The 15169-nt window shown below is 42.0% G+C and overlaps 1 protein-coding gene across 1 annotated transcript in view; it reads left to right on the plus strand.

Moving 5' to 3' along the window:
* CLCN1 (chloride voltage-gated channel 1) overlaps positions 1–15169 on the plus strand; it is a 162519-nt gene that overhangs the window by 41872 nt on the left and 105478 nt on the right. The window contains exons 2-4 of the mRNA XM_073595939.1: positions 4925–5057; positions 8866–8997; positions 14263–14394. Of these exons, the coding sequence (XP_073452040.1) occupies positions 4925–5057; positions 8866–8997; positions 14263–14394 (397 nt within the window). The remainder of the gene's footprint in view (positions 1–4924; positions 5058–8865; positions 8998–14262; positions 14395–15169) is intronic.

The following is a 15169-nucleotide window of genomic DNA, read 5'->3' on the forward strand; positions in this document are numbered from 1 at the left end:
GTTTCACGATTTCTTACCATTCCCGATTGGTGAGAATTCTGCTCCAGTACTTGCTTCAGCTACTCACTGGGGTCCCTGGTAATAAGGTGGATGGTCCCTTACTGGTGACAGCTTTCCCTTCTACCTCCGACCATGACAGGTTCTCCGGCCAGCAGAACCATCACTTCTGGTTGGACTGCAAGCTGCAATCCCAACCCTACGCTGCTCTCTTGCTTCTGGATAGGCCCTCAGACAGCCTAGCAGCCGGGATAGGCCCAAACTCTGGCCTAGCAGCTCGGGTAATTCAACACACGTACACCCAGACAGCCGTCCAGGTGGCACAGAACACTGATCACCTGACTCCACCCAAATATATAGGTTCCCCAACAGGCCAAGGGATTTAAGAAAACCCCTGCCCATTTGCTGAGATACCCCATATACCCATAATCTGACCTTGCATTGCCCTTCTCGTATCTAATACCACCAGGTACCTGGTCACCTAGCGGCAAAAGAGAGAAGTGCAGCAATTACAGACTTAGAGTGAAATCAATTGATTCCTAACAATAGGCCAAGGTAGCTATACCTGGCAAGTAAATTTAGGAGCAACCCTGCCTAAACACCAGGGTACTACATCCATGTGTGGCGGAAAACTAATACTGAACACAGCATCATGTGGTGGGGAAGCTTTTTTTCAGCAGGGACAGGGAAGCTGGTCAGAGTTGATGGGAAGATGGATGGAACCAAATACAGGGCAATCTTAGAAGAAAACCTGTTATGCCGCGTACACACGACTGGAATTTCCGGCAGAAAAGGTCCGACAGAACGAATCCGTCGGACATTCCGATCGTGTGTGTGGGCTTCATCGGACCTTTTCTGTTTCCTATCGTTCGTCTGTATGCTCGTCCGACTAACCGAAAACGATGCAAGGGCAGCTACTGGCTACTGGCTATTGAACTTCCTTCTAGTCCGGTCGTACATCATCACATTCGAAATTATCGGACTTTGGTGGTATCGTGTGTAGGCAAGTCCGTTTCATCGGAACTCCGTCAAAATCCTTCAGAGTTCAGTCCGACGAGAAGTCCGCTCATGTGTACGCGGCATTAGAATCTGCAGAGACTGGGATGGAGGTTCACCTTCCAGCAGGACAATGACACTAAACATACAGCCAGAGCTACAATGGAATGGTTTAGCTCAAAGCACATTCATGTATTAGAATGGTCCAGTCAAAGTCCAGACCTAAATCCAAATGCGAATCTGTGGCAAGACTGTGAAAATTGCTGTTCACAGACGCTCTCCATCCAATCTGACAGAGCTTGAGCTATTTTGCAAAGAAGAATGGGCAAAAATGTCACTCACTTGATGGCCAAAGCTGGTAGAGACATACCCAAAAAGACTTGCAGCTGTAATAGCAGTGAAAGGTGGTTCTACACAGTACTGACTCAGGGGGGCTGAATACAAATGCACACCACACTTTTCACATATTTAGTTGTAAAAAACGCTGAAAACCATTTATTATTTTCCTTCCACTTCACAATTATGTGCCACTTTGTGTTGGTCTATCACATAAAATCCCAATAAAATACATTTACATTTTTGGTTGTAACATGACAAAATGTGGAAATTTTCAAGGGTATAAATACTTTTTCAAGGCATTGCTTATATTACATTTTTGGTTTTGGGTTTAATAATGCTTTAACAATGAATGGCACGTGATACACATCTTTTGCACATTTTGTAAACATGCACAAAACCGCACGATTTTGCACGCATGTACAAAATGCTATCATGTCATTGCGGTAATAGACGCATTACTGCAGGCTTTACCTCAACGAGGGGCAACGCACGTAATGTCTATTGGTACAAAGTGGATGCATATTGAAGCGCAGTGCAACGACTCACTAAGGCAAGGGTGGGCAAACTAAGGCCCCCCAGTTGTTGTTGAACTACATGTCCCATGAGACATAGCAATTCTGATAGCCACAAGCATGACTTTAAGAGGCAGAGACAGTCAAGAGGGGTGGGTCCTGGTGGCTTGTAGGAGGGAGGTTCTTGCTGAAGATCACTTGGAGATTAGTCCCTGTAGGCTTCCTCTTTTGTCTCCTCCCTAATTTCTTATTTCAAATTTTGGTCCTTTTAGCAATGGTGTAAATGATATCACACGTATTTCTTGTCAGATTTAGTTTGCTTAATTTAACTACCATTGCAGCAGGCGGAGATCAGTGGGTCTTTGAAGGCCGTGTTAGATAAATTCTATTGAAAAATTGTGGATTGTGCCAATCTCAGGTATGGGTGTCCTTTCCCTAAAATAGGTTAAATTGGTACTGTGATGGTGGTGGGGATTAGACTGTATCTGGGGTACATTGCTGGTTATTTGGCCACAAGGCGGTGTAATGGTGGCTCGGGGTATGGATAGGAGATGCGTTCAAAGGCGTTAGACTGGGTAGGAGGTCCGTTTTTAAATTCGTACCCCATGTTTTCCAATGATAACCGTTTATATCTTTACGACTTAAAGCCACTTCAAATAGCTCATGCACTACTTTGGTCTGACTTTCATGCAACTTGAGGGTCATAGACTTCAATTTTAAAGTGTTACTAAAGTTTCTAAACCCACAACAGTAAAATTAGTCTGTATATGCAATAAAGCATGCTTGTTATACTCACCGTGGAACCTAAGGGATTAATCTTCTGCCATAGGTGTGCACACAGGGGGTACAAGATGTGCATGGGCACACCCTAATCACCCAGTGTGGCGAAGATTCCTCCTGTTTAGATCCCCTGATATTTCACCAAAGCCTCCTAATGAGGCTCCTAAGAAAATTGTAAAAAAGTAATAGATATAAAAACCACTGACGCCATCCACTGCACTACTGGCACCAATCTCTGCCCTACTGACACTGTCCATTGCTCTGCTGACACCGCCAGTATATATACACATGCACACATTGCAAATATGTTTGAGCTTTGGGGTGAACACCCTAATGCAATAGGCTATGCACACCTATGTCCTCTGCATTGTGTAAAAAGGCTGTTTGATCCTGTCTCTTCTGATCCTCCCCTTCTTTTACTGTCCCAATCCATCTGCTGATAGTACAGAGCCTTTGGGGTACTCTGCATATGCTCAGTTTGGTGTGTGTTGCTCTTTTTTTTTGGGAGGGTGCATGTGATCAGCACAAGGCCAATTGGCACGCCCCAGAGAGAGGGTTGGGGGTCCTGCAGCCTCATAGGACAGTCAGAAGAGAATGAAAACTCCTCCTACAAGCTTTAACCAGTGCTCGGGCCGTACACTGATAGAAAGCATACGACTGCTATATTTTGCTGATGAGAAAAGGTATTTGGCAGTTTGTATTTACTAAAATAATTGCATTTCCATGTTCTGTACACTGTGGGAGACCAGATATAGTGAATGAAGGTTCCTGGGATTATTACTTTAACCCTCAAATGTTGTGTGAAAGTCATACCTGAATGTTTTACATGCAACAGTGGGGCAGCAGTGGGTCCAACTTTGTAGAGGGACAACAAGTCACATCCAAGTCTCACTCATCCAAATTTGCGTCAAAGTTGCAGCAAAGTTGCACTTGAAAGTCACATGACTTTGTAGTCGTACAAGTGTGAATGGAGCCTAAGACCCCTTTCACACTGGGGCGGTTTGCAGGCGTTATTGCGCTAAAAATAGCACCTGCAAACCGCCCCTAAACAGCCTCCGCTGTTTGTTCAGCGTGAAAGCCCGAGGGCTTTCACACTGAAGCGGTGCGCTGGCAGGAGAAGAAAAAATCTCCTGTCAGCCGCTTCTTTGGAGCGGTGAAGGAGCGGTGTATTCACCGCTCCTTCACCGCTCCTGCCCATTGAAATCAATATAGCCGCGCTATACGAGGGGTTTTAACCCTTTTTCGGCCGCCAGCGGGGGGTTAAAACCGCACCGCTAGCGGCCGAATACCGCGGTAAAACAGCGCTAAATATAGCGCTGTTTTACCGCCGACGCCCCCTACCACCCCAATGTGAAAGGGGCCTAAGAATGATTGTTTTTTGGTCAATTTTGGGGAGTAATTTTGATATTTAGGGGTATGAAGAAAATAAAGGTCGTAAGTCTTGGTATCTGCAGTCCCTGTGTTGTATCAATTTAATCAGGATTTTTACTTTAGAGGTGTTATATGGAATGTGTCAGTTCTCTGTCTAACCCTAGGATGCAAGATATTTGTAGTGTCACAGACTTGTGCATTTTGGAGAAAAGAGGGTGCATTGTGTTTAGTATGACCCCCCATTCTCATTCATTGGACCTCATTATTTTCACAGCCCCTTTTTTTCCCAGAGAGTTGCCTTGAAAAAAGTCTCACACCAGACAAGTCTGCACCTTTAGAACAAAGTCACCATCTCTATACAATAGCATGCAGATCCACAGCATTACTGTTTTCTAGTAAGCCCTTATATACTAGCAGCTTATTAGCGGCTTCAATGAACTCCATCAGTTACATTTACACTATATTATCAAAAGTATTGGGATGCCTGCTTTTACATCCCAGTCTTAATCTGTAGGGTTCGATATTGAGTTGGCCCACCCTTTGCAGCTATAACAGCTTCAATTCTTCTGGGAAGGCTGTCTACAAGGTTTAGGAGTGTGTCTATGGGAATGTTTGACCATTCTTCCACAAGCGCATTTGTGAGGTCAGGTACTGATTTTTGGATGAGAAGGCCTGGCTCGCAGTCTCCGCTCTAATTCATCTAGCAAGATCCATAAAGACATGGATGAGCAAGTTTGGGGTGGAGGAACTTGACTGGCCTGCACAGAGTCCTGACCTCAACCCGATAGAACACCTTTGGGATGAAATAGAGCGGAGACTGCGAGCCAGGCCTCTTTGTCCAACATCAGTGCCTGATCTCACGAATGCGCTTGTGGCTGGCCCTTGGGTATCACACAAGTGTCTGAGTTTTGTCTTTGTTCTCTTTCCAGACATATGGCCATTATACAGAGGAGCTCTCACAATTTGCCAGGAAAGAAGCTGTCAAATTACGGCAAGAGAGGCAAAGTATCAGCACGACCAAACCACCTGATGTACAGAAGGAGTGCTACTCCAAGTGTCACAGTAAGATCACACATTAAAAAAATGTCTTGCTCTACCAGCACTACAAGGTGCCAAATGGACATATAGGGAACCCGACTTTGCCTGTTTTATAGTGCCTGTATTTCTAGGAGATCTCTATTATTGTGGTTTATCAGAAAGGATAAAGATAAAAATGAAACATGGCAGTCGTTGGGACCTAGGAACCTCATGCACTTATTCTACTTGCTCATTTACATCTAGAGTTGCCACCTCATCCCTTTAAACCCGAACACATATTCATTACACAGGTTCTGAGGCTAAGTTAATGCAGATAAGGCACCAAGTGAGTTTAATTACCACCTTAATCAGTCACAGAACCTGTGTGATTAATAAGTGTTCGGGTTTAAAGGGATGAGGTGGCAACCCTATTTACATCTAGAATACCAAGTTTCAATACCTACAATAACTGCACTCCAGATATAGAGGGGGCCTCCCTAATGGATACTGAGGTCTTTCATTGGTTACTGGGAGGGTTCCTGTAGCATATAGGTCTAAACGCCTGGTACTGCATGGTAGTGTATTTGCAGCTCAGCCCATTGTGGCCTAGATGGTCCATACAATTGGAGCTGCACCATCCGAGGTTCTCCAGCAGTAGGTAGACTGTTGTGGTCTTTGGGGGAATGGGGATCCTTGGGGGTGAAGTTGGGTGCGGTCATAGAGGTTGGGTCTCTGTGGGAGGTGGGTTTCTGATCTGCCATTTCATTTTTATTATTCTATTTTTCGAATAAATTTGCGGTTGCCACATGTTGGTGTTGGTTCTCTATTTTCCTGTCTCGGTTTTAAGTTAATTCTAAGGGACACCAATATTACTTGGGTAGGGCAGCGCACATTCTCAATTCTATGGGGAATCCTGAGACCATTCTTTTGCTTAGAATATGGTGCTTGTAGCTCAGAGCAAAGCTGAGCTCCGTAGAGGAGAATGTAGGGTCTGACCGAGTCCACCTGAAAACTGTCAGGGGGACCTGATTGGTCTGCTATAGTGCTAAATAAAATAACTGTAATAACCGTGATAAAAAATGAGGAATGAAATAAGTGTAAAACATATATTGAAAAAAGTATAATAAAATGTGATGAAAAAGAAAGTCTCTAATATCTTCTAAGTATCCATCATAAATACTGGTTAATCACAGTCCATTCCGGGAGACGTTGCTGGATTTGGCGGCAGAGGTGACCCTCTTGTGAAGGCTCTCAAGACTACAAATACTGCTGGTTCCCAAGACTCCCCCTTCATTGCCGGTGGGCAATATAAGCTGGTTTGACCCATAGAGCGTTTGCTCTTTTGGGTTCAAACTTTTTGGTAAGCCTCCATTTTACTTGGGTGGCGGTATCACTCCATTCACTCTTCATCCATTGTATTGATTGCACACATGGTGATCGGAACTGCTTCATTTTTAAGTTTAAGTATAAGTTTTACACTTATTTAATTCCTCATTTTTTATCATGGTTATTACGTTTATTTTATTTAGCACTATAGCACTACACTTTGTTACACCTGTCATTGAGCAAAATTTCTATTTGTTGTGTTAGCTGCTAAATCACTGAGCAAGCGCAGGGTTTTTGTTTTTATTGTTTGGACCTGATTGGTCTGCTTGTGTAAAAGGACCCTTAAAGTTTAGATAACAGGTCATCAGACTCATTATCACCAAAAAGCAATATGACCCAAAGAGTGGTCACAGAACAGGCTTTATTTAGTAGGGCATACGTGGTCTAGTTAAATGTTAATCTGTTAGTACAAAAAAGTAAAAGATGACAATAAATACAAAAAAATTCCATAACCTTCCACCAAATTAACCACATGACCTCCGGAAGTTTTTATCCCCTTCAAGATCAGGGCATTCTTTGCTATTCAACACTGTGCTCCTTTAACTGATAATTGTGCGGTCATGCAACATTGTACACAAATGCAACATATCATTATTTTCACACAAACTGAGCTTTCTTTTGGTGGTATTTGATCACCACTGTTTTTTTTATTTTTTATTATATAAATAAAAAATATCTGATTTTTTTTTTTTTTTTACAGATTCTTTCTGCTTTCTGTTATAAAACATATCCAATAAAAAAATGAAAAAAATATGTAGGCCAAATGTAGGCCAAAATGTTTTCTGCTACATGTCCTTTGTAAAAATCCCAATAAGTGTACTGTATATTAATTGGTTTGTGTGAAAGTTATAGCATCTAAAAACTATGATATATAAATATACTGGAATTTATGCAGCTATAGACACTATATTGTAATAGCGGTGATTAGCGACTTATAGTGTTACTGTAAAAGCGTGACGGTGGTGACAATCTGGCGCTAACAGACACTGGCTGGGAGGTACACTAACTGACTGACACTGAGGTTGCTAGTGAGTCTAATACAGTGATCAGTGATAATGCCGTACACTGTACTAATGACATTGGCTGGATTAACTGTGTGCCTAACAACAAGTGTTATGTGTAATGTGTGCTGATTTTACTTTACTATCTGGCTGTTTTTTCTCCCTCCTTTTCAGGGAGAAAAAACAGCCAGATTGCTGTTCCTATGTACACAGAGTTCTATGTGTTTGTAAACACAGAACTCTATTAGGGCGTACACACGGTCGGACTTTGTTCGGACATTCCGACAACAAAATCCTAGGATTTTTTCCGACGGATGTTGGCTCAAACTTGTCTTGCATACACACGGTCACACAAAGTTGTCGGAAAATCCGATCGTTTTAAACGCGGTGACGTAAAACATGTACGTCGGGACTATAAACGGGGCAGTGGCCAATAGCTTTCATCTCTTTATTTATTCTGAGCATCCGTGGCACTTTGTCCGTCGGATTTGTCTACACACGATCGGAATTTCCGACAACGGATTTTGTTGTCGGAAAATTTTATCTCCTGCTGTCCAACTTTGTGTGTCGGAAAATCCGATGGAAAATGTCCGATGGAGCCCACACACGGTCGGAATTTCCGACAACACACTCCGATCGGACATTTTCCATCGGAAAATTCGACCGTGTGTACGGGGCATAAGTGTGACTGGACAAGGCTGATCAGCTGGTCTCAGACGAAATCATTGGCTGAAATCTGCTGCCAAACTTACTGTGTCCAATCACGGGACAGGTCAGCAGGGGACACATAAATGCCCAGAAGACAGGTAGTGACTTACAGGCAGCCTGTGCCGCCTGTCCTCAGTAAATCTACTGTGAGCGGGCGGCAAGTGGGTAAAAATGACAATGTTGTCAACTAAAACACTCAATGTCGGCCAATCACACCATAGACATATCACACTGGTCATTAGTCAAAATGTTCATCAGTCATATTGGCTACCAGTATGACTTCAAAAGATGCCAATACCTTGGTTCTCTTTACTGTACATATGTATAGCTAGGTACCGAACAACAGAAAGAAAAGTCAAAGGAATTTTCTAAGGATTTTACAATATTTATTTATTTTATATATATTTTATATATATTTATTTATACATAAGACGACAAGATACTCAAGCTAGCTAGATCTAGTGAGATTGTCGCTGTTGTGAGAGTTTTGTGCAAACATGGGCTGAAGGTGCGCTAACCGACAATGTTATTGCCATGTCACCGCACACTTCAAGTCAATTCCTCCACTTCAGGTTCAAAAATGAGGAAAATTCAGTTTACCGTAATCTTTTTCTTCTTTTCTTTTTTTATATCCAGAGATCCAGCCCCATATCTCCATTGGTTCCCATACCCCCAAGGGCTATGGATATACCTGGTTAGGAACCCCTGCAGTAGGGATATGCACTTGGCTGGTCTTATTCAAATTTCTTATCTTGCAGCCTGTGTGCAGAGGGTAAAAAAATATCTCATCAAAAAACTGTGTGAAGACTGGATCTTCCTGGTTCTGCTGGGTCTTGTGATGGCGCTGGTCAGCTGGAGCATGGACTACGCCAGCGCAAAGAGTTTACAAGGTAACTTCATGGCATGTACAGTGTTGGTAAATATTCATATATAATACATGTTTAATGTGTATGCTTTGCAGTCATACTGTATATGGTCTCAGATGCTGATAACATATGCATCAGGTGATTTTGGGTAGAACTGCTGGCTCTTGTCAAATGACTATCCTGTGCAGCTCTTTCTCATGCTGCAGCATGTGTGTGCAAGGCTGCAGCGAGCTCAGAGATGAGGAACACTCTAGTCTAAATTTTAACAGGTTAAGATTCAGGACAATTTAAATAAAAGGAATTTGGAATGTGATGAGTTGGGTAGTCCAGTGTAGAAGCCACATCTAATAATGAATACTAGAGAAGGTAGACTTTGTAGCTTTAGCGCAAACTTGCAATTCACCCATGCAGGAGGCAAGGTCATGTACTTACATTATATTGCCAAAAGTATTGGGACACCCGCCTTTACACGCACATAAACTTTATTGGCATCCCAATCTTAGTCCATAGCAAGATCCATAAAGACATGGATGAGCGAGTTTGGGGTAGAGGAACTTGACTGGCCTGTACAGAGTCCCAACCTCAACCCGACAGAACACCTTTGGGATGAATTCGAGCGGAGACTGAGAGCCAGGCCTTCTTGTCCAAAATCAGTGCCTGACCTCACAAATGCCCTTCTGGAAGAATGGTCAAACATTCCCATAGACACACTCCTAAACCTTGTGGACAGCTTTCCCAGAAGAGTTGAAGCTGTTATAGCTGCACAGGGTGGGCCAACTCAATATTGAACTCTACGGACTAAGACTGGGATGCCATTGAAGTTCATGTGTGTGTGTAAAGGCAAGTTACATAGTTACATAGTAGGTGAGGTTGAAAAAAGACACATCAAGTCCAACCTATGTGTGTGATTATGTGTCAGTATTACATTGTATATCCCTGTGTGTTGTGGTCGTTCAGGTGCTTATCCAATTGTTTTTTGAAACTATCGATGCTCCCCGCTGCGACAACCGCATGTGGAAGGGAATTTCTCATCCTTGCCACTCTTACAGTAAAGAAACCTCTACGCAGTTTAAGGTTAAACCTCTTTTCTTCTAATTTTAATGAGTGGCCATGTGTCTTGTTAAACTCCCTTCCACAAAAAAGTTTTATCCCTATTGTGGGGTCACCAGTACAGTATTTATAAATTGAAATCATATCCCCTCTCAAGCGTCTCTTCTCCAGAGAGAATAAGTTCAGAGCTCACAACCTTTCCTCATAACTAATATCCTCCAGACCCTTTATTAGCTTTGCTGACCTTCTTTGTACTCGCTCCATTTCCAGTACATCCTTCCTGAGGACTGGTGCCCAGAACTAGACAGCATACTCCAGGTGTGGCCGGACCAGAGAAATTATTGTTTTATCTCTGGAGTTGATCCCCTTTTTAATGCATGCCAATATTCTGTTTGCTTTGTTAGCAGCAGCTTGGCATTGCATGCCATTGCTGAGCCTGTCATCTACTAGGACCCCCAGGTCCTTTTCCATTCTAGATTCCCCCAGAGGTTCTCCCCCCAGTGTATAGATTGCATTCATATTTTTGCCACCCAAATGCATTATTTTAAATTTTTCTACATTAAACCTCATTTGTAGTTGCCCACCCCATTAATTTGTTCAGATCTTTTTGCAAGGTTTCCACTAGACATGTGCAATCAGTTTCGTAACAAATCGAAATTTGGCCGAATTTTGCATCTTTCGGACATTCGGATGCATCCGTATGTCTGAATAAAAAAATAACGAATTTCAACTAATACGAAAGAAATTATGAATATGAGTGAATATATTGAATGAATTCGACATGATTCGGTAATTCGTTAAAGATCTAATGAAACAAAAGGTCAACTCAAAGTAAATCTTACAGTCTAATCAGCTGATTAATTTTGTGCTGGAGGTTGGATTACTGGCAAAGTGCATTCCTGAGAACTGAGTGAGAAGAGTGTTGTATTGTATTTGAGCAGAGGAGAAGAGATATTGTCATTGTGTGTGTTAATAGGTTCAATAAACAAACGACTTTCCAAACTACGAATCCTTATCACGAATATATATACATACATAAATATCGAATTTCAACTAATATGAAAGAAATTATAGCGGATATAACGAATGAATTCGACATGATTCGAGATTCAGTATAACGAATATCGACACTCTACAGAAATAACGAATTATCCGAAAACAAATTAACGTAACATAACGAATATAACAGAACGAAATTATGTATTTTACGAATGACAACGAACCAAAACTAAATAAAATTTTCCGCTGTGCACAAGTCTAGTTTCCACATCCTGCGGAGAAGTTATTGCCCTGCTTAGCTTAGTATCGTCCGCAAATACAGAGATTGAGCTGTTTACCCCATCCTCCAGGTCGTTTATGAACAAATTAAATAGGATTGGTCCCAGCACAGAACACTGGGAAACCCCACTACCCACCCCTGACCATTCCGAGTACTCCCCATTTATCACCACCCTCTGAACTCGCCCTTGTAGCCAGTTTTCAATCCATGTACTCACCCTATGGTCCATGCCAACGGACCTTATCTTGTACAGTAAACGTTTATGGGGAACTATGTCAAATGCTTTTGAAAAATCCAGATACACCACGACGGGCCTTCTTTTATCTAGATGGCAGCTCACCTCCTCTTAGAAGGTTAATAGATTGGTTTGGCAAGAACAATTCTTCATGAATCCATGCTGATTACTGCTAATGATACCGTCCTCATTACTAAAATCTTATATATAGTCCCTTATCATCCCCTCCAAGAGCTTGCATACTATTGATGTTAGGCTAACTGGTCTGTAATTCCCAGGGATGTATTTTGGGCCCTTTTTAAATATTGGTGCTACATTGGCTTTTCTCTAATCAGCTGGTACCATTCCAGTCAGAAGACTGTCAGTAAAAATTAGAAACAATGGTCTGGCAATTACTTGACTGAGTTCCCTAAGTACCCTCAGGTGCAAGCCATCTGGTCCCGGTGATTTATTAATGTTAAGTTTCCCAAGTCTAATTTTAATTCTGTCCTCTGTTAACCATGGAGGTGCTTCCTATGATGTGTCATGAGGATAAACACTGCAGTTTTGGTTACTGAAGCCCCCCGATTCCCTCGTGAAGACTGAAGAGAAGAATAAGTCCAATACATTCGCCATCTCCCCATCCTTTGTAACCAGATGTCCTTCCTCATTCTTTATGGGGCCAATATGGTCTGTCCTCCCTTTTTTACTGTTTACATACTTAAATAATTTCTTGGGATTTTTTTTTTACTCTCCTCCGCAATGTGTCTTTCGTGTTCTATCTTAGCCGCCCTAATTGCACCCTTACATTTCTTGTTGCATTCTTTATAAAGTCTGAATGCTGATGATCCCTAACCTTGTATTTTTTGAAGGCCTTCTCCTTTGCTTTTATATGCATTTTTACATTGGAGTTAATCCATCCAGGACTTTTGTTTGCACTTTTAAATTTATTTCTCATTGGGATGCATTGGCTAATGCCCTTATTTAATATGCTCTTAAAGCAAACCCATCTCTCCTCCGTGTTCTTTGTTCCTAAGACTTTATCCCAATGTATGCCTGCTAGCAAGGTTCGTAGTTTAGGGAAGTGTCACAATACTTTTGGCAATATAGTGTATATTCGACTGTCTCCTAATTTACCTTGATCTGCCTCAGCAGCTCAGAGAATATTGGGTAATTCTGGGTATGGAGGAACATTCGCACCTTCCTTCCCACAAAGTAGCACAGGGGTGCTCAATCTTTTGAAGAGCGAGGGCCACTTAAGGAACTTGGTAAGTGGTTGTGGGTCACAATGAAATGCAATGGTTCAGAATTTCACATTTTTAATTTTAAATAGTATAATGAACAATTTCCTCCTGCTGCCACTGAATGCCGCTGGGAGAGGAGGAGAAGCTGGCATCACTCCACCTGGGACAGGTGGAGACACTACAGAAGAAGCATCGGCTTTTTCTCTCTCCGCGGCCACCTGTTTCCTCCTTTGCCAGCTCAATGAACTCTGATGCTCTGGGTTGGTGGGTCGGCCAGCCCAGATCGCAATCAATAGGTTGCCCATCCCTGGAATGCACTTCCCTATTTTGAGGTCCATAGCCACATCAGAGGGCTCCGAAAGCCACATCTGGCCCGTGGGCCACAGGTTGCGCACCCCTGATGTAGCACTTAGCACCTGGACAGCCAATCACCAGAGTCCAACGCTGATATGTGGGTATGTAGGTTCTCATTAGTCCAGGTCAACATTGAAGATGTTTCATAGCTTATCCAAGCCACTTCTTTGGATGTTCTTCAGTTCAGTTAGAACTGAAGAAGTGGCTTGGAAAAGCTACAAAACATCTTCATTATTATAGAACAAGTCCAGTTTAACGTGACTAACTACTACTATTCAACTTACTGAGGATTTCCCTTCCTAACCAATGGATCCACAAAGTCTGCCACATAGTATAAGGATACGAAAGGAGCACCAAACTAAAACTGGATAAAAGATTCTAAAAAAGTTTTAATTGTGGATAAAAAAGTAATATAACATTTTTTTTTTATATAACTTTATGAACAATTTTTTAAATTTTTTTTTTCAGTAAATAAAATTTTCTTGGTCAGGTTTTGGTCAGGTGCTTCTTTCTGTATTTCTATGGTTGCTCAAACTGTTTGGTGTCCACGAAGGGAAGCCAGCATCTCTTTCAGACACAATATAATATTAAATGTTTATTTGTAAAATAAAGTAATGAAATAAACATAAAACCATTTATAAAGTTGCCAACTGATAGCCCAACTTCAGGAAATGTGACAGTGCCCGCACTACAAGGGTTAATTGCTCATTTAGGTACATAGAGGATCTACTTACCTGACTGTTCGCTCCTCCGTGTTTGCTAGACCAGTCCCCGCAGTGTTTTCTGCCCCATGCTCCAGTGGTCTGAAGTCCTGACATCATCAGGTCCATAGCCCTGCATTGCAGTGGATAACGCAGAGGGACAGTCCACCGCTGGAGAGTGGGGAGAACGCCATCTGCTGGGGGAGCAGGGAATCAGGTAGGTTAAAGTGCAAAAACTCGACCCTAGATTGGTTAACCCTTGCAGGATGGGTCCAGCCTCACTGCAATGGATCATTTTTAAGCTTCCCAAAGTTGGCTATTAAATAAAATTGAGCCAAGACCATTATAGTTTCTTTTTAAAACATTTCAACAAAAATGTGTTGAAATCACAGCCAGTTGTGGTTTTATATGTCTTTTCATACTGTCTTCTACTTTTCATGTCCTTAGCCTACAGATGGATGTATCAAGGAGCCGCTCAACATAACGTCTGGTACCAGTATATGGCCTGGGTGGCGTTTCCGCTGGTCCTTATATTGTTTGCTGCTGTTTTCTGTCACATAGTATCTCCACAGGCCATAGGTAAGTGACTTTCACTATTTGTTCCCAATGTATCAGGTATTATAAAGCCACTTTGTGGATATTAAACTCACAGCATTGTAGTAGACTGTTAAAGAGCTTGTCTTCAGAAATGGGGGGCTTTGCCATAGTTAGTATACGGAACCCACAGTGCCTTGTGGTGGCATTCCTTGTGAATGGCACCCCAATGCACCTAGGGATTAAAGCAGTAGTAAATTCTTGTAACAAAAAAAAAAATCTTCCTCCTGCAAGGCAATATTTTTGGGGTTTTTTTAGCCTTTTTTTCCTTTATTTTCACCTGGTGATCAGGTCAGTAATGCACTGCCTGTCATAGGGTGTCTCCACTCCAGGATGAGTTGCAATGGCGGCTCCTTTGGACAGCAGCATTGTCAACGTGGAAAGGATAGTGATAGATGGACTAGCAGATTTTATAGGCTTAACTAACAACTTGAAGCTGAACTCCAACAAATACTTTTAATCAGTTTTACAGCAATAGTTTTTTTTTCTTTTGGGATAAAGGTTTTACATAAATGATTAAAAGCCGATTATTATAAGCACCCTGTCAGTAGTAAATGGTTTGTCTCAACTCTCTAACTGACATTTTCGGTGGACAGCTTGGTCTGTTACATGAAGTTGAAATATAACAAACTTACTGGCAGGATTACCAGGTGAAAATAAAGGAAAAAAACCCTCAAATTTAAAACAAATGTATCAATCACATCTAAGAATCAGTTAGCTGTTATATATTAAATGTTTGTTTTGGGGTTTAATACCACTT

The sequence above is a fragment of the Aquarana catesbeiana genome, linkage group LG08 (genome assembly GCF_042186555.1).
Source record: "Aquarana catesbeiana isolate 2022-GZ linkage group LG08, ASM4218655v1, whole genome shotgun sequence".
Taxonomy (NCBI): Eukaryota; Metazoa; Chordata; class Amphibia; order Anura; family Ranidae; genus Aquarana; species Aquarana catesbeiana.